The sequence below is a fragment of the Cetorhinus maximus genome, chromosome 16 (assembly GCF_964194155.1).
Source record: "Cetorhinus maximus chromosome 16, sCetMax3.hap1.1, whole genome shotgun sequence".
NCBI classification, from domain to species: Eukaryota; Metazoa; Chordata; class Chondrichthyes; order Lamniformes; family Cetorhinidae; genus Cetorhinus; species Cetorhinus maximus.
In genome coordinates this window covers 80,204,639-80,224,177 of record NC_135894.1, presented here as the reverse complement: position 1 = coordinate 80,224,177, position 19,539 = coordinate 80,204,639, and the positions used below count along the sequence as shown (strand labels likewise).

At 42.2% G+C, this 19,539-nt stretch overlaps 1 protein-coding gene across 6 annotated transcripts in view; it reads right to left on the bottom strand.

Annotated features, from left to right (window-relative positions):
- eva1c (eva-1 homolog C (C. elegans)) overlaps positions 1 to 19,539 on the bottom strand; it is a 140,775-nt gene that overhangs the window by 3,771 nt on the left and 117,465 nt on the right. For 4 of the 6 annotated variants that reach the window (XM_078560168.1, XM_078560165.1, XM_078560166.1 and 1 more), the window contains 2 exons: positions 4,885 to 4,959; positions 1,429 to 1,521 (listed from right to left, as the gene is read on the bottom strand). In XM_078560168.1, the coding sequence (XP_078416294.1) occupies positions 1,429 to 1,521; positions 4,885 to 4,959 (168 nt within the window). The remainder of the gene's footprint in view (positions 1 to 1,428; positions 1,522 to 4,884; positions 4,960 to 19,539) is intronic. The other 2 variants (XM_078560167.1, XM_078560170.1) reach the window with 1 other exon arrangement.

Sequence of the window (19,539 nt, the reverse complement as noted above, 5' to 3'; positions counted from 1 at the left end):
TTAAATTTAAATCCCCAAAAACAATTAACTACCTGAAGGAATGAGGTTCCACAGTTTTAAATTGTTCATTTTCTGGGCCAGAAATCACTAATAATTATCACTTGTTAAAAGAACTATGGGACATGTTCTCAGGATAAGGGATCGGCCAGCTAGGATTGAGATAAGGAGACACTCCTTCAGTCAAAGGGTTGTGATTCTTTGGAATTCTCTACCCCAGAAAGCTGAGGATGCTCAGTCATTGAGTATATTCAAAGCTGAGATCAATGGATTGTTGGTGACTAAGTGAATCAAGAAATATGGAGATGGGGCAGGTAAGTGGAGTTGATATATATAAATTTCAGCTGTGGCCTTATTAAATGATGGAGCATGTTTGAGATGCATATTGGCTTACTCCTGCTTCTATTTCTTAGGTTCTTTTGACAGAACTGGAGGAAGTTAGAGATGTAACAGTTTTTATGCAAGTACAGGGGCAGGGAAAGGGGTGTTGGGAGAAGGAGGGGAGTGAAGAAAAATGAGAAAGTCTGTGACAGGGTGAAAAGTTATTAAAGTGCAAATTATGAAGGAGATGATGGTGAAAGCCAAAATGGGGTGGTAAATGGGACAAGTAAAATTAACTATAGATAGGTCTAGCAGAGCAGTAAATTGCCGTAGTAGAACATTTACCAGCACCTGTCCTTGCATGGGAAGGTGCCACGGGAAGGGCAGAGCAGTGTTCAGGGTGATGACATAATTGACCAGGGTGTCACGGGGGAAACCGGTTTATTCAAAATACCGAAAGAAACTCTTCAGTTGCATGATGATTCTGCAAGATAATTTCATAAAGAAGCCCTGTTTTGTCTTCAGCAGTAGTCATTAGAAAGACCCAAGGCTGTGATCAAACAAATTAAATACGTCATATACGTCATATCTTAATCTGAAAGCAAAATATCCACATTCTGCACTTATTTATCAAAGACTAACAGCAGCTCGTGGGGCCGGACCCAATTTATGTCTTCATATAATTACAGAATTTTGCAACATGGAAGGAAGCCATTTACCCATCATTCAGTACTGGCTGTTTAAAAGAGCTATCCATTTCATACCATTGTTCTGTCCTTAATTTAAAAAAAAAGAAACCAATGAATATTTTTGAAAGTGATTATTGAATATGCTTCCATCATTATTTGGGTAAGGCATTCAATGTCCTAACAATCTTTTGAGTAAAAAGTAATCTCCATTTGTTTAAGTCTTAAATTTGCTTCTTAAAATTACGCTGTCAATAACTGACTCATTGATCAGTGGTTATAGTTTTTCTTTGTTTACAAACCAAAACTCTTACTAATTTTGATCATTTCTGTCAGATCTTAAAGGATCACCCACAATGAATTACCATGAAACACAGTATTACCCCAATATCAATTAATGTGCATCAAAATATTGTATACCTACTTTTGATGTAAGCAAATATAACCAGAGTGCTGATAACGATTTTGCCTCCTTTCATTGGGAACCCGGATTCTCGAGGAACCAAGGACTTATTGACTACAAATGCAAAAAGATTTTAAAAAGTAACTTATCTGTAACCAAATAGCTTGCATCTCATTGTGTAATTAATTACTTTAAAATGTGGTGACTGCCATTATGTTGACAAACACAGCCTCTAGCAAGATTCCACAAACAGCAATGAGATATATCCAATTAATATCCAGTTAATCCAATTTTCTTTATAGTGGTTTTTTTTTATATATAGTGGTGGTCAACTTCAAGCTGAATACTGGAAAACTACTTACTCTTCTTTGAATAATGTCACAGGGTCTTTAGTGTTCATCTGAACCACAAGGACAAGGAAAGTCATTGTAAGGTGGTGAAAAAGAAAGGTCACCTTTAGTCGCTTATAGCACACAGAATATGCAAGAGCTTCACTAGAGATTGAAAATCCATGTCAATGGTGGTATTGCACTACAGCCCTTAATTTCTTACATCCTATGCAGAATTCCCACCCAGCGCTATGTCTGCCCATTAGATGTCCGTCTGGTTATCGCATGATGGAAAGTAATCTCTTAAAGTTAGATGAAACCTTTCCTTCTCCTGCCGCTCCACCTAAAGGTATACAGATCGGTTTCGGAAGGGATGGCAGAGAAATCAGATTTGCTTCTAGCCGAGCAGTTATTGCATATACCGATGCAAAAGTCAAATTTTTAAGACCAATATTTGAGGCAAAAGTTTAAGGGTTGACTTTTACATAAATAATGTTTTGGAGAGGTTAACATGCATGCTTGATTTGGGCCCACGCAGCATGAAACAAAGACCAAAGCAAAATCTTGAGTGAAATTCAAAAAATAGCCTGTTAGCTTCTATACTTCCCTTGCCTGTATATGTTGCCTGACTCCTTCCTCGCACAACAACAAAAAACATCCAGTATACAATTGCACTGCCAGCTGGATATGTCAAAAAGCATGGATTATGGTTAGGAGTTTAGAGACTCTCAAAATCAGAAGGAGCGCCATCAAGCTGGCTCAGAAAGTTCAGACCATCTTGGAGCTGGACAACTCCTCCTTCAAACAGAAGGGGATTGCCTGGGAGTAACGGGTTCACCCCCGCCTCTGTCTCCAAAATCATCAAGAAGGAGGCCGAGATAATAGAGGAATGGCTGCATGGTGGGAAAAGAATGGCTAAGCGGTGGGAACCTGGGGCACAAGCACAGGTAAGAGGGAAAGAATGATACCATCGACAAAGCCCTGCGCAGCTGGTTCTGGATGGCCAGCAAGGAGAAAAGCTCAATTTCCTGACCAGTGGTAATGGGCAAAGCCAAGGCCCCCTCTATGGAAAGAGGGATCAAGATTAAACCCATCAGTGGGTGATTGTGCCAGTGGAAGAACCACAACAACATTTCCTACAAGTGTGAGCCAAAGGATAGGAGTGAGTTCAGGGGAATGAGCGGTAAACATTTCCTTCAGTTTTAGATTTTATTTCCTCACTATAAAAACCCATCTCCAACTCACATGAAACAATCTATTTAGTTAGTACCTGTACTGTTGGCCTGCCCTTCTTAAAGCCACGTTGGTTAACCTTTACATAAGGTACATGAAAAATTATGAACTTTTAAGTCAGGATTGACTTTTACATGAGATCGACTTTTGCACGGGCATGTCTACAGGTTAAGGCAGAGCAACCAAGCAATGTCAGAGGAGTCACATTAGATTTGAAACGTTAACTCAGTTTCTCTCTCCACAGGTGTTGCCAGAGCTGCTGAGTTGTTCCAGCACTCTCTGTTTTCATCTCAGGGGAGAACTTCATTCACAGATTTAACAGGAAGCTGTTAAAGAACTTTGACCTCTGAAACAAAGATACTTGTAGCCAAACTGCATGCATTATCAAAGACTATCAAGGCTATCTTAGGTTCTTCTTTGCTACCACAGGGTATATCCATATTATAAACTAATTTGCTGTGCATAGATATATCAAGCAAATGATTGATGTGCCATTCCCTGTATAACAAGCATAGTAGCGCTTCCACCCAGATGCTCTGGATTTAACTCTGGAAAAGGAGATTCTGCACATCGAGTGAAGAACAGGTGGGAGACCTGCTTCGCTTCTGTGGGGGAGGCCCGACTAAACAGCATTGAGCACTTCATGGGACCCGGGGACAGGAATCCCACCCATCAAGCACTGCCAGTCAGAAGCTGGCAGGTCCATTGGGAGATGCTGCTGGTAATGCTCCAAGGACATTACCAGGGATCGTCATCGAAGCCCTGAACACAGGTGAGTGAGAGCGGGTTGGTAGTCGTGGGGAGGGGTGAAGCAGGGGGGGTGGAGGGTGTCAGAGGCAAGGATGGCTTTCAGCAGCCCCCCTCTTCTTGAAGCTGGATCCCTTGATTGGGCACTGAGTGCCAGACAATGCTGGCACACTGGTAGGCTGCTGGAAAACCCGACAGGGTTTGAAGAGTGGCCTTTGGGAGGCGGGGAGAACCTGTGTCTCTCATTTAATTCCTGAGCCACCATTAAATTCCAGGAGTCTTGGTAGACTGACATGTGGCCTCTCCCATGATTAAGTGGGCCCAGCCACCATGTTTCCCGACGTGACAGACTGGATTAAATTTCATCCCATGTATCGAAATGGTTTCTGCTGTGCATGCACCTTTTGCTTATTGGTTAACTATAATGTATTAAAGAAAAGCAGTGAATGTTGCAAGTTGCAGCGCTATCAGTGATGGGGCTGTTATAGAAGTGGCAATAGATGGTAAACCTACCATTTCCAACCCTATTGCAGCAAAACATGGACTGTCTACCAGCGCCACATTAAGATCCTTGAGAGATTCCAGCAGCGGTGCTTGCATTGAATCCTGGGAGGAGCTCTGGACTAATGCGAGCCCATCCTCATGAAGCTGTGTCTACCAGCATTGAAGCCCTGCTCCTGCGGAACCAACTCCAATGGACAGGCCATTGCATCCAGAGGCCCACAAACCGCCTCCCTCAGCAGATTCTCTCCATTGGCCAACGCTCAAAGGGCAGCCAAAGGAAAAGGTGTAAGGATACGCTCAAGGTCGCCCTAAAGCACGGAGGCATTAACACCACTGACTGGGAGGAGAATGCTGCCGATTGCTTGGCATGGCACCACCTGGTCCATCGAGGCGCCAGCCACTTCGAGGCTCAGCGAATTGACAGCGAGGTGGAATGGCGGCAGCAGAGGAAGGAGAGGGAATCCAATCCGGGGCTGCGATTTCCACTCCCCTGCACAACAACATGCCCCCCACTGTGGAAGAACACGTGGATCCAGAATTGGGCTCCTCAGTCACCTGAAATCTCACCAAGCCTGGCGGACATCATCCTCAATTCTGAGGGACTGTCGGTGACGATGATCAGTCATCGGGCTGTTATAGAAGTGGCAATAGATAGTAAACCTACCATTTCCGTTATAAACCCATGAAGGTGTCAGACCAGAGAAACTTGGATCAGCTTCCTGTAGCAACAGTTTGGAAACTGGAAAAGATTTTAAAAAGGAGCTTCAGTTATATTAAAAAAAACAGCAATTATAGCCTTTGTCCCTTAATATAGCTTATGAACCATACAATATTCTCAGACCAAATAGTAGCATAGATTGTCTTCTATTTGTATATTTTCAGGCAATCTAAGGTTTGGGGATTCGTGAATCAGTTGTTCTTTCAGGTCCTGCATTACTGGTGACTCCTATAAGTGGTCCTCATATTCTTTATGAACCAGGGTGAATTTTTTAATGTGCAAAATCTAATTAAGCAATAGCATGACCTATCAGCTACTGAGGCCAGAATATTCCGGCCCCTCCCGTTGGCGGGGTTCCATCTGGTCCCGTCAAAGTCAATGGACGTTTGAATGGCTCACCAAACCTGCCATGGCAGGGGCTGGAAAATCCCGGTGTGAGAATTTGCATACGCTGCCATGTGCAGACTGAAAAACGTTCCACTAAAACAAGGCGTATTTTCAAATGAGCAACCAGTTTATTTTACATAAAATAAATGAATGAGCAATGAACAGTTTCCTATGCAAACATATATCAGTTACGAAAAATCATCAATATGCAACTTCATTATGTCTCTGCATAGCCTCAATTTTAAAGGCAGCATTGAAATCTTTTAAAAATGCAATAAACTGCTATTGATGTCTGATCCAACTTAGCCCAGTTACTGCTGAAATCTCCATCCATGCCTTTGTCATATCCAGACTCAATTATTCCAATACTTTCCTGGCTAGCTTCCCATCCTCTATCCTCCATGAACCTCAGCTCATCCCTACACTCTGCTGCTCATATCCAATCACCTACTAGGTTTGCACCCCTCATTCGTCTCCCAACATCTCCAATTTAAAATTCTCATCGCCATAGGTAAAGCATTCATAGCTTCAACCACCACCCCCCCCAACCGCTCCCCCCGATTCTCTGTAACCCCCTCCAGAATAGCATACCCTCTCTTCGAACTCCCTGTTCCTTTGGGGTGAATTTTAACTTGCAGGGGCATATGGGTTTGGGAGAGGGTGGGGGTTAAAAGTGTGGAAATTGACAGCATTTGGAAATGGCTCCAACCCCTGACTTCCACATGTAACTGAAACGCACCAAGGTGCACTGAAAGAACTCCCCTTTGGGAAGGGTAGGTTGTCAATTTTAGTATGTTAATCACTCAGTTAGAGTGATGTTGCAATGGCTTTTGGAATTTAGCTGTGGGTGCAGGGGTTTCCCAGGTTTCTTGGAACTCACCAGTGAAAGCAAGGTGAGAACACAGTGGCAATTGAGGGCGTGACAGCAACAGACACCAATTGGTACTGAAACCTCACAACTGGTTTCTTGCCTGGCTGTCTGAATTTTATTCACCGTACTAATGCTGTGAGGCAATTTCACAACTTTAGATGCTACTTTCACAACTTTGGAGGTTTGTGCATCTGAACCCCACTTTGAAGCTGTGATCCATCAGATCAGCCCGGTGCCACTCGTGCTGTTTTACTTTGGACGTCAGCTGGGGACTGAGATGACCAGCAGCATCAACAGCACCAGCTGCAGCAGGGAGAGCACCAGCAGGAGTAACAACAACTTGCGGAGAGTGGGATGAGCAGCGCAGAGAGGGACAGCTTGTAGGAAGCCGTACCAACCAAGCAGGATAAGCTTCCTTGACATGTTGGAACACCAACACCTCAGGAGATTCAAGGTCATGCATCAAGTAGTGGCAGACATTTGCAACCTGCTGGAACAAAACGCACTGCCAAGTGGATCTGCCGGCCATGCTTTACTAGTGGCTGTCAAAGTCACTACTGCCCTGAACTTCTTCCCCTCTGTTCCTTCCAGGGCTTTTCTGGAGACATTTGTAGAGTCTCTCAGTTGACCACCTACAAATGTATAAGATATGCAACTAATGGGTTGTTTGCTAGGGTAGGCAATTGTGTCAAATTTGCCACAGATGATGCCAGCCAGTTTGAGCAGGTACTCGGGTTTGCAGTTCTAGCTGGCTATCCACAGGTTCCAGTACAGATACAATATTAACATCTACCCGGTAAAAAATTGCACAGTTATGTCCTGTCACAATAAGTTTGACCAATTTGACCAATTACCACCCATTATTCTATTCTCAATCATACAAACATACGAAATAGGAGCAGAAGTAGGCTATTTGGCCCCTCGAGCCTGCTCCGCCATTCATTAAGATTATGGATCATCTGTTTGTGTTTCGAATTCCACATTCCCACCCCAATAACCTCTGATTCCCTTGCCTAACAAGACTCTATCTACCTTCGCCTTAAAAATATTCAATGACCCCACCTCCACCGCCTTGTGAGGCAGAGAATTCCAAAGTCGCACAACCCTCTGAGAGAAACAATTTCTCCTTATCTCTGTCTTGAAATTAGGCGATCCCTAATTTTAAAACAGTGCCCCCTAATTCTGGGCTCACCCCCCACAAGAAGAAACATTCTTTCGACTTCCACCTTGTCAATACTGTTCAAGATCTTGTACACTTCAATCAAATCACCCCTCACTCTTCTAAACTCCAGTGGAAACAAACCCAGCCTGTCCAACCTACCCTCATAAGACAACCCACTCATTCCAGGTATCAACCTAGTAAATCTTCTCTGAACCGCCTCCAACACATTTACACCCTTCCTTAAATAAGGAGACCAAAAATACACACAATATTTGAGATGTGGCCTCATCAATGCTCTGTATAACTGAAGCATAAAACCCATACATTTATGTTCAATTCCTCTCGTAATAAAAGATAGCATTCCATTAGCCTTAACTACTTGCTGTACCTGCATACGAACTTATTGTGACTTATGCACTAGAACACCTAGATCCCTCTGCACTTCAGCATTCTGAAGCTGTTCTCCATTTAAGTAACTCTCTGCTTTTTTATTCTTCCTGCCAAACTGACAACTTCACATTTTCCCACATTATACTCCATCTGCCATATTTTTGTCCACTCACTCAACCTATCCATATCCGTCTGCAACCTCATGTCCTCTTCACAACGTACTTTCCTGCCTATCTTAGTGTCATCTGCAAATTAAAGCTAGCATGCCTTCACTCCCCTCATCTAAATCATTGATATAAATTGTAAAAAGTAATGGGAGGTGTTGTTGATAAAGCTAGCAAACAGCACCTACTCACAAATAACATGCTCCCCATGCTCAGTTGAGTTCAGCCAGGACCACTTGGCTCCAGGTTTCAGCACAGCCTTGCACCAAACATGGACAAAGGAGCTGAGTTTCAGACTTATGATCGACTGCCATGAAATGAAGGCAGTATTTGACTGAGTGTGGCACCAAGACGCCAGAGTAAAACTGAAGTCAATGGGAATTGGGGGAAAACAGGGAAAAATCTCCACTGGCTGGAGTCATAGCACAAAGGAAGATGATTGTGGTTGTTGGCAGCCAATCAACAAGACACAAATCAGGAGTGTGATGGAATACTCTCCACTTGCCCAGATAAGTGCAGTTCCAACAACACTCAAGAATCTCAGTACCATTCAAGGCAAAGCAGTCTGCTTGATTGGCACCCCACCCACCACCTCAAAAATTCACTGTCTCCAGTACTGGAGCACTGTGGCTGCAGTATGTACCATCTACAAGATGCACTACAGTAAAGTAACAAGGCTCTTTTGACAGCACGTTGCAAACTTGTGACATCTATCACTTAGAAGGACAAGGGCAACAGGTGTATGAGGACACTACCTGCAAGTTTCCCTCCAAGTCACACACCATCTGACTTGGAACTGCAACACCAAGCCTTCATTGTCGCTGGGTCAAAATCCTGGAACTCCCTATCGAACAGCACTGTCGATGTACTATCACCATATGTACTTCAGCAGGTCAAGAAGGTGGCTCACTGCCATCTTCTCTAGGGCAATCAGGGATGGATCATAACAATTGGCCTTGCCAATGATAGTCACACCCCATGAACAAATAAAAAAAATCTAATGTGGGACTTCATCAACTGTGCACATGTGCAAATTAGGGTGCAAATAATAACCCCAGATCACTCTGGAATATTCATCAAATGCAAGGGTTTCCACTCCATCAATGTGCAGTTGGTGTGCAATCAAAAGACATGTTTATGTAGGTGTGTGCACAATTCCCAGGCAGCCGCCATGATGTTTTTGCCCCTCCTCAGTCCACCTTCCTTGATCCCTTTGCACATTGAAACAGACTTACCGACTGGCTGCTGGAGACAAGGGATACTCACTTTAAAACATGACTGCCAACACCAGTGAGCAACTCAACCATTGAGGCCAAAGTGCGTTACAATGGAAAGCCATATGACAATCCAATGTGTCACTGAACAAGCCATTGGCATCCTGAAGACGTGTTTCAGGAGTGTGGGCAGATTTGGAGATGCCCTTCAACATGCACCATCTCGAATCTGCAGAATGGTCATGGTGTGCTGTACTCTGCACAACATTGCATAGCAGATATGTTTGGACCTAAGGAGGAACAAAGTGCAGAGCTTAGATCCTCTTCAGACCATTCTGAGGAGGAAGAAGCAGAGTGTGCACGGCACCAGCGGGCCCACATTGCTGCCAGGATGCCCTCAGTATTGCAAGGTTCACTTAAGTTCAACCAGTCCACCCATCTGACAGCCACATGAAAAAAACTTCCCCCACCAAACTGCACCCTGCCCCTCCCACCCACACTTTCCTCAATACCTGCAAACAACTAAGCATGCCTTTCACAGTTCGTCATTGCTCAGCATCAATTCTTGTCTTAACATTTGTCATGAGTGAAAAGGCCACTTGCCAGGCAGCAACCAAAAATGGGCAATATAGGAAAGTCGTGGAAACAAATGATATTTACATGGTTCAAATACTAAATAGGAGCTCAACATTCTAACATTGTGAAACAACCCATGTGCATATCCTTGTGGGATTACAAATCTTTCCTCTTCCTAGCACTTCAATGGGGTGCAACCCTCGTGTCTTCAGCTGAGGCACAAGCAAGCTGCTTAGATTCTTGCTCTGCCATTGCAAAGCTCTTGGCTAACGTCCAATGGGTTTCAGAGTCCTTCTCCACCTCCTCCTGTGTGGGGCAGACTTTGCCATGGCTACATGAAGCAACATGTGGGAAACTGGCTTGGGAGAACCGCATTGTTGGGGGGAGGGGATGCTGGTGGTGCAACAGGTGAGAAGTGGAATTACTTTGAACCTATTCCTCGCTTCCTTGTTTTCTTCCACCATCACTCTCATGGCCCACCCACTCTCCCCTCTAGCAATGAGCTGGCTAGCTTTGTCATCTGTACTCCTGTGAGTAGGGCTGTACTCCTGTGAGTAGGAAAAGGACAGAGTTAAACAGATAGATGGAGAACACTTGTTAAGCCTGACTGTGAAGGAGGGACATACATTGCATAAAGGTGAGGGTGGGTGTCAGTGGTGGATGGACAGGTGGCAATGTGAGGAAGTACATCGACAGAGAAGGATAGGTGCACCAGCAAAGTAAGTTGGTATGAGGAGTGATGAGCTGAAGTAGATTTGAGAAGGCAGAGCAAGAGGTTTGGCGTGACACTCACATCGAGATGTAAGTGAATGTGTTAGTGTACCCATCTCTCCTGCTCTGCTTAGGTCATTAAACCACTTTCAGCATTGAATCAAGTGGCGTGGCACCACATTCCTGTTGCTGACCTCTGCTACCTCCAGCCATACCTTCTTGGTGTCACTGACAGGCTTCTTCCATTAGCAGGAAATGGTATCTCCCTGCAAGCCCTCACAGTCCCCAGCATCACATCCAGGGAGGTACCACTAAAGTGAGGTGCAGACCCGGAATTTGCACTCCATCCTATCACTTTCTTGTGCTCTGTTTATATCTCCAGAATCCATCAAATTTGATGCTTGCAATGCCCCTTCAAATACTGGAGTTGAAATCTACTCATGTGAGCCATCATCACACTTGATCAAGCTAATTGTTCGGGAAACCAGGAAATAATATGTTAACGCACTGGCTGGGTTTAAAAGCGCTGACAGTCAGGCTGCGCTTGACTGTGTGTTTTCACCACCCCTCGCTCCCATTGCGCTGTGAAGTTAAAATGTAGCCCTTTAATCCTGGCCTCTTGTGCCCTCTCAGAATTATGGTGGAACATGAAGCCCTACAGAAATTCATCCTCAAGGTCTTTTAATTTGTTCCGTGTACCAGATTGCAACATCAAAAATAAAAATGGTCCCCTATTTAGAAAATGTTAAGTGTTTGAAAGGGGAACATATTTTAGTTCAGGGGATAAAAACATCAAAATAATTGTGCACTGCTTTCGTAATGATGATGTCAAATGTTGCAATACTGGATTTTAATGTGATTCACTGTGTTTGTACACAAATGATAAAAGACATTTGTCAAATTCTTTTTCATGAAGACACTATTCCTTTAAGGATATCACTAAGACTCTGCACGTTTATTTCCTGCTGGTTGAAAAAAATTCGGTTTGTATCCACTGGAACCTCCCATCAAAACGACCCCCCTTGATGCCATGGAATTCGAAAAATTCTGTCCGTTGTGTTTTGCTGGCTGATGTATGGCATACAAAAACTCCAAGCAATCAGTGGTTTCACTCTCTGAATTAACTACGACTAGGAGAAACTAGATCAAGAGCCCTGTTTAATTCATTTCAATTTGAGAAGTCCTTCACTGTCTAAATCGCCTGAAAGATCTGTTAATGATACATGATGATGCACAATAGATGCATTATTCATTGCGTTAATGAGTCGTTTTATTAAAATGGAAGTACAGTTGGTGTTCATGTGGAGGATTTTTTTGGAAACTTTGCTGGTTGAATTGGTGAGGTCACCACTGTGTGCCCACATCGTAAGTTTGAAGCTGATTTGGATCTTGAAATTTGGCTACAGAATCAACAGAACAGTGCAAAAGATGTTGCGGCACTTAAATTTTTTAGAGCTCTAACAAACAACACACCTTCAAACAGTTTTATGTTTTTAGTGTAGCCATCTGTCACCACATCCTGCAGTCGTACTGTTGCACATTTTGCTAATCGACATGCATGAGAGAAAATCATTTTCATCAATGTGTTAAATGATGCCCATCCTTCATTGGTTGGACTTATTTGATATAACAATGTTTAATGCCCGTAACAAAGCAAACCATCCAATGAGGGATATGATTTCACTTTTCATTTGGTTTTATGGAAAGATCAGTGCACTATACCTCTCGTCAATTAGAAAACAAGAGAAAACTAGCTAAAAATATTTAAAAAATAGATAGTAAGAGTTTCTACAGGTATTTAAAAAAGAAAAGAGTAAGTAAACTGAACGTTGGTACCTAGAGAGTGAGACTGGGGAATTTATAATGGAAAATAAGGAAATGGTGGATGAATTGATCAGATATTTTGCATCTGTCTTCACTGCAGAAGATATAAATAACATTCCAGAAGTAAGTGTGAATCAGGAGGCGAAAGGGAGGGAGGAACTTAAACAATTACAATCACCAGGGAGAGGCTAATGAGAAAATTATTAGAACTAAAAGCTGACAGGTCCCCAGGTACTGACAGACTTCACTTTAGGGTCTTAAAAGAAGTGGCTGTGGAAATAGTAGGTGCATTGGTTTTAATTTTTCCAAAATTCTATAGATTCTGAGAAGGTCCCAGTCAGATTGGAAAATAGCAAATGTGACTCCTCTATTCAAGAAAACAGGAAACTGCAGCTTAACATCTGTCGTAAGAAGAATGCTGGCATCTGTTGTTAAGGAGGTTATGGTGGGACACTTAGAAAATTTCAATCCAATCAGGCAGAGTCAGCATGATTTTGTGAAAGGGAAATCATGTTTGACTAATTTATTGGAGTTCTTTGAGAAAGTAACAAGCAATGTAGATAAAGGGGATGTGTTGTACTAAGATTTCCAAAAGGCATTCGATAAGGTGCCACATCAAAGGTTACTACGCAAAATAAGAGCTCATGGTGTAGAGGGTAATATATTAGCATGGATAGATGATTGGTTAGCCAACAGGAAAGAGAGAGGGGCATAAATGGTTTATCTTAGGGTTGGCAAGATATGATGAGTAGAGTGCTACAAGGATCAATGCGGGGGCCTCAACTATTTACAATTTATACCACAGAATCACAGAATCTTTACAGTGCAGGAGGTGGCCATTCAGCCCATCGAGAGCACTGGCTCTCTGAAAGAACATTTCACCTAATCCCACTCCCCTGTCTTATCCCTGTAACTTTGCACATTCTTTCTTTTCAGATAATAATCCAATTACCTTTTGAATGCCTCGATTGAACCTGCTTCCACCACACTCTCAGGACATTTGTTCCAGACTCCAACCACCCTCCGGATGAAAAAATATTTCCTCACATCACTTTTATTCATTTTGCCAATTATTTTGAATCTTTGCCCTCTGGTTCTTGATGCTCTCAAGTGGGAACAGTTTCTCCTTATTCATACTCCTCAGCATCTTGAATACCTCTATCAAGTCTCCTCTCAGCCTTCTGTCTCCAAGGAAAACAGTCCCAATCTCTCCAATCTATCCTCATAACTACAGTTCTTTATCCCTGGAATAACTCTTGTGAATCTCCTCTGTACTCTCTCCAATGGCTTCACATGCTTACTCAAATATGGCACACAGAACTGGATGCAGCACTCCAGATGAGGCCTAACTACTGTCTAATATAGGTTCAACATGACCTCCTTACTCTTGTACACAATGCCCCTATTAATAAAGCCTAAGATACTATATGCTTCATCAACTGCTCTCTCACATGCCCTACCATCTTCAATGACATATGTACATATACACTGAGGTCCCTCTGTTCCTGCACCTCCTTTAGAGTTTCTCCCTTTATTTTATACTGTCTTTCCATATTCTTCCTGCCAAAATAAATCACCTCACACTCCCCTGCATTGAACTTCATCTGCCACTTGATTGCCCAACCCACCAACATATCTATGTCCTCAGAAGTTCAAGATTATCCTCATCACAGTTGACAACATTGCCAATCTTCGTATCATCTGCAAATTTTGAAATAATGCCCTGAACCCCACAGTCTAGGTTATTAATATATATCAGGAAAAGTAAGGGTCCCAATGCTGATCCTGGGGAACTCCACTACAAACCTTCCTCCAATCTGAAAATCAACCATTTATCACAACACTTTGTTTCCTGTCACTAAGCTAATTTCTTATCCAAGTGCCTACTTTCCATTTTATTCCATGAGCTAGAATTTTGCTCACAAGTCTGTTGTGTGGCACTGTATCAAATACCTTTTGAAAATTCATATACATCACATCAACATCATTGCCCTTATCAACCTTCCCTGTCACCTTCTCAAAAAATGCTAGCAAGTTAGTTAAACGTGATTTTCCCTTAATCCATGCTGGCTTTCCTTAATTATTCTGCACTTGTCTAAGTGACTACTGATTTTGTCCTGAACTATAGTTTGCAGAAATTTCCCGACCACTGAGGTTAAACTGACTGGTCTGTAGTTGCTGGCTTTATCCTTGCACCATTTTTTGAACAAGGGTGTAATATTCATAATTCTCCAGTCCTTTGGTACCACCCCTGTATCTAAGGAAGACTAGAGGATTATCACTAGTACCTCTACAATTTCCACTCTCACTTCCCTCAGTACCCTTGGATGCATCTCATGCAGTCCTGGTACTTTATCTATTTTAAGTAAGAATATCCTTCCTAACACCTCCTCCTTCTTAACTGTAAATTCTTCTAGTGTACTAGTTACTGCCTCTTTCACCTTGGCCTGGGTAGCATCATCTTCCTTTGTAAAGGCAGATGCAAAGTATTCATTTAATATCTCTGCTATTTCTCCTACCTCCACATGCAAGTCCCCTATTTTATCCCTAATCGGCCCTACTCTTTCTTTTACCACTCTTTTATTATTTATATGCTTATAGAAGACCTTGGGATTCACTTTTATGTTAGCCGCCTGACTCTTTTCATGCTCTCTTCTTGCTTTTCTTATTAGTTTCTTCACTTCCCCTCTGGTCCTTCTATATTCAACCTGATTCTTAATTATGTTTTCTGCCTGACATCTGTTGTACGCACACTTCTTCCTTTTCATCTTCACCTCTATCTCTCTCGTCATCCAGGGCGCTCTGGATTTATTTGTCCTACCTGTCCCCTTCAAGGGAATATACCTTGACTTTGCCTGCAATACTTTTGACGCCTCTGGAACATCCTCTCTCTCCAGTACTGTAATGGCACCTTTAATCAACGCTGCCACTACCCTCCACCTTTTCTTCCTTTCCTGCCTCTCCTACACATCTTGTGCCCAGGAATATTTAACACCCAGTCTTGCCCTTCTTTGAGGTCTCTGTTATAGCAATAATATCATAATTCCATTTGTCAACCTGTGTCTATAGTCCCCAATCTTATTAACTACGCTCCATGCACTCACATGCACACGCATTAACCCTGATTTAGGCTTTTTTTTTTACTTTCCCCTTTACCCTGACCTCATCTAATGATTTACTATTGCCTATATCAATGACTTGGATGGACGGACTGAATATATGGTTGCTAAATTTGCTGATGACACAAAGGTAGGCAGGAAAGTAAGTTGTAAGGAGCCTGCAAAGGGACATAGATTGGTTAGGTGAGTGAGCAAAAATTTGGCAGATGAAGTATAATGTAGGAAAATGCAAACTTGTCCACTGTGGCACAAAAACATAAAGGCAGTATACTGACTTCAGCTATACAGGGCATTGGTGAGACCGCATCTCGAATGCTTTGTGCAGTTTTAGTCTCCTTATTTAAGGAAGGATGTAAATGCATTGGAGGCGGTTCAGAGGAGGTTTACTACATTGATATCTGGAATGAGCAGGATGCCTAATGAGGATAGATTGGACAGGCTGGGCTTGTTCCAACTGGAGTTTAGAAGAGTGGGGGGTGACTTGATTGAAGTATATAAGATCCTGAACGGTCTTGACAAGGTGGATGTGGAAAGGATGCTTCCTCTTGTGAGTGACTCCAGAACTAGGGGGCACTGTTTAAAATTAGGGGTCACCCTTATAGGACAGAGATGAGGAATATTTTTTTCCCTGAGGGTTGTGTAGCTTTGGAACTCTGCCTCAGAAGGCAGTGAAAGTGGAGTCACTGAAAAATTTTAAGGCAGAGGTAGATAGATTCTTGCTAGACAAGGGAATCAAAGGTTATTGGGGGTGGACGGAAATGTAGAACTCGAAACACAAACAGATCAGCCATGATCTCATTGAATGGCGGAGCAGGCTTGAGGGGCCGAATGGCCTACTTCCGCTCCTATTTCATATGTTTGTTTGTTCGTAAATGGAGAAAGATTGCAGAACTCTGAGGTAAAGGGCAATTTGGATGTCCTGGCACATGAACCACAAAAAGTTAGTATGTTTAGATACAGGAAGTGATCAGGGAGGCAAATGGAATGTTGTTTATTGCAAGAGGAATAAATCTAAAATAGAGATGCTTTGCTACAATTGTACAGGGTATTGTTGAGACAAAATCTGGAATACTGTGTACATTTTTGGTCTCCTTATGTAAGAAAAGATATAAATGCATTAGAAGCAGTTCAGAGAAGGTTCACTCAACTGATACCTGGGATGGGGGGGTTACTTTATGAGGAAAGGTTGGTGAGGCTGGGTCTGTTTCCATTGGAGTTCAGAAGAATGAGAGGTGATCTTATTAAAACACATAAGATCCTGAGGGGACTTTACAGGGTGGATCTTGAAAGGGTTTTTACCCTTGTAGGAGAGACTAGAAAGAGGGGACACAGTTTAAAAATAAGGGTCTCCCATTTAAGACGGAGGTGAGGAGAAGTTTTCTCTCTCTGACAGTCATGAGCCTTTGGAACACTCTTCCCCAGAGAGCAGTGGAGGCAGGGTTATTGAATGCTTTTAAGGCAGAGGTGGTTAGATTCTTGATTAACAAGGGAATCAAAGGTTACCAGGGGTGGGTGGAAATGTGGAGTTGAAGCCTGGTTCAGATCAGTCATGATCTTATTGAATGGCGAAGCAGGTTCCAGGGACCAATTGGCCTGCTCAAGCCCCTAATTCACATGTTCCTATGTAAATAAAAGCTGGCATAAACTCAACAATATATAATAAATAAAATCATTGAACAAATAGATTGGGTGAATTTCCTTACTATTTTTCAGTGCCATTAGCAGTGTTGAAACAATGTGGGAAATTATTTTAGCAAGGTAAGAGTGCTTATCGGGTTCACCATCCACAAAGAGATGAGAATTCACATGGTACATTCTAGTAACTAGTGTATAGAGTACAGGTTCTCTGATATAATTGCTTGGTCATGCTATCGTACATCTAAAATATTGGGCAGAAAAGGATCGTATAATACATGAGGTCAGTTTATGGGAATAACCAACGATATTGACCTTGAGCAAATACCTCACTTAAAAACCCAAACATGTGACAGGTCATATTTATAGAGTTGAAATCAAATTGGCATTGCCACACACAACTTTATACTATAAATATTGCACCTTACAGAATCTTAAGATTGAAGATCATCTATATATAGCCTTTATACACTAACTGAATTGGTCTGGTCTGATTTGTAAAAGTTATTTAGAACAGTGCTTTAACTAAAAGCTTATTCTAGATCTATTACAATGAAGGATAAGCTTTTCAGTGTTGACAGTTAATGTTAGTTTTTAATTTTCTATTCATTCCACAAAAACAATAAGAGCAGGATAATTAATTACACTTCATAATTTTTCATGCGTTAACCAATAGCATGTTTCCGTTAACAATCGGACCTTAAAAAATATTAATAGACATACATCTATAGTCAGTTTTCACCATAATATGAAATCTAATGTTTTTATACTATGTAAGCTCTTGGTAATTATGTGCAAGAATTATCCTAATTTCAATTACACATATTTACGGACAATGTGACTGTATATTCAACCACTACTGGTCAAATTCCTGGAACTCCCTTCCTAACAGCACTGTGGTGTACCTACACAATATGGACCACAGTGGTTCAAAAAGGTGGCTCACCATCGCCTTCTCAAGGGCAGTTAGGGATGGGAAATAAATGCTGGCCTAGCCAGCAAAGTTCACAGCCTATGAAATAATTTTTAAAAACATTATGGTAGTGATCACACTTAATGTTACCTGTATCCAATTGTCATGAAGGTTTGCTTTAAGTCAAATATTGATTTTTAATCCACTGGCTGTAAACCTGAATTGAACTTTTAAAAACAGACTTTTTAAAACACAGACTAAAAGTAACTTGAAATCGCAGCCCATGATGGCTTCTGCAATTTGCATTACTAAACATTGCACATTCCAATCCAATTGGAATGGAGACAGCCTGTCTGAAAAACCCACCAAAGAAAATGGCCTCCTGGGGAATGTGAAGGACTCACATCTCCTGCCCCAATAACAAGGCATTAAGGCAATCATCTGAGGTATTCAACTGTTGGAGATGGACCATTAAGACCAATCATTTGGACAATGGGACCATGGCTAAGATAGCTTTCCAGAAATGAGCTATTAAGTTACCCATGGAATACATAGACAATGACCTTATTTGGGATCCCGTGGTAGTTAGAGAACAAAGGTCACACGACAAACCAACCCGTTGTATATTTTAAGCTCATGTTTTCTCAGCAGAACTGGGGGACAAGCATCTGAGAGGCTGAGAAAGAAGACTCAAGAAGGGGTCCATCCTGCCTCACTCTCTCTCCAGCTCACCTGGCAAGTTTCAAACCCTGTTTGCTGACCTTGACCATCAGGGACACCACTGCTGCAAACAGAAACTTCTTAGAAGAAATTCCCCCAAGCACTTGTCATGGCAGTGAACCATAGCCCGAATTACTTATGAACATATTGAACTTGTAAATAAGATGTGTTTTTTTTTAAAAAGAGGACATACAAGCAAAAACTGGCTGAGACTGTAAAGTAACTACTTGCTGGAAAATTCCTATGTGGATTATGCTTTAACAATCAGTCCAGAGAACAGAATGTTGCACTTAATAAAGGTGTCAAAGCCTACTTCAGACAGAGACACTTCAAAGGAAAAGACGCAATGTAAAAACTGAACTGCTTTCTCCTGTGGTTGCGGAGATAATGAAGGCCGTTTACCATCTCCTGTGAGATATATCCCAGACTGTGGACATGATGCGAGTTGAAAAGAAAGCAGAGCTGGGCTCTGGTATCCTTTCCATGGATACACAAGAAAAGGGGTTAAAAAGCCAACTGCAACCTTAGTTCTGGGTGCTAGTTTTGGTGTTCCAGGCCTGGTGTGCAAGGGTGTGCTGTGAAGGTCACAGCTAAAGAACATCAACTAGGCATGCCTGCGCTTGCAGGTAAAAATGTCCCCTCTCTCTGATTGCTGGAAGCAAGTCGCAAGTCAGCAAAGCCAGAGTCAAAAAGGAAACAGGACAGTTCCTTTCAGCTAATCTGCAGAACCGAGAATCTCCAAACCAACTGCTCAACTGCCCAAAGTCAGCTCTACCGGAATCATCCAGTTTAATGGCTACAATGTTTCATCATTTACTCCTCACGGACCAGCCAAAGACTGATTCATATATCTTTTTAACTTTTATTTCTGGATTCACTTCCCATTTCTAATCTGTGTGTACGTGCATTACAATT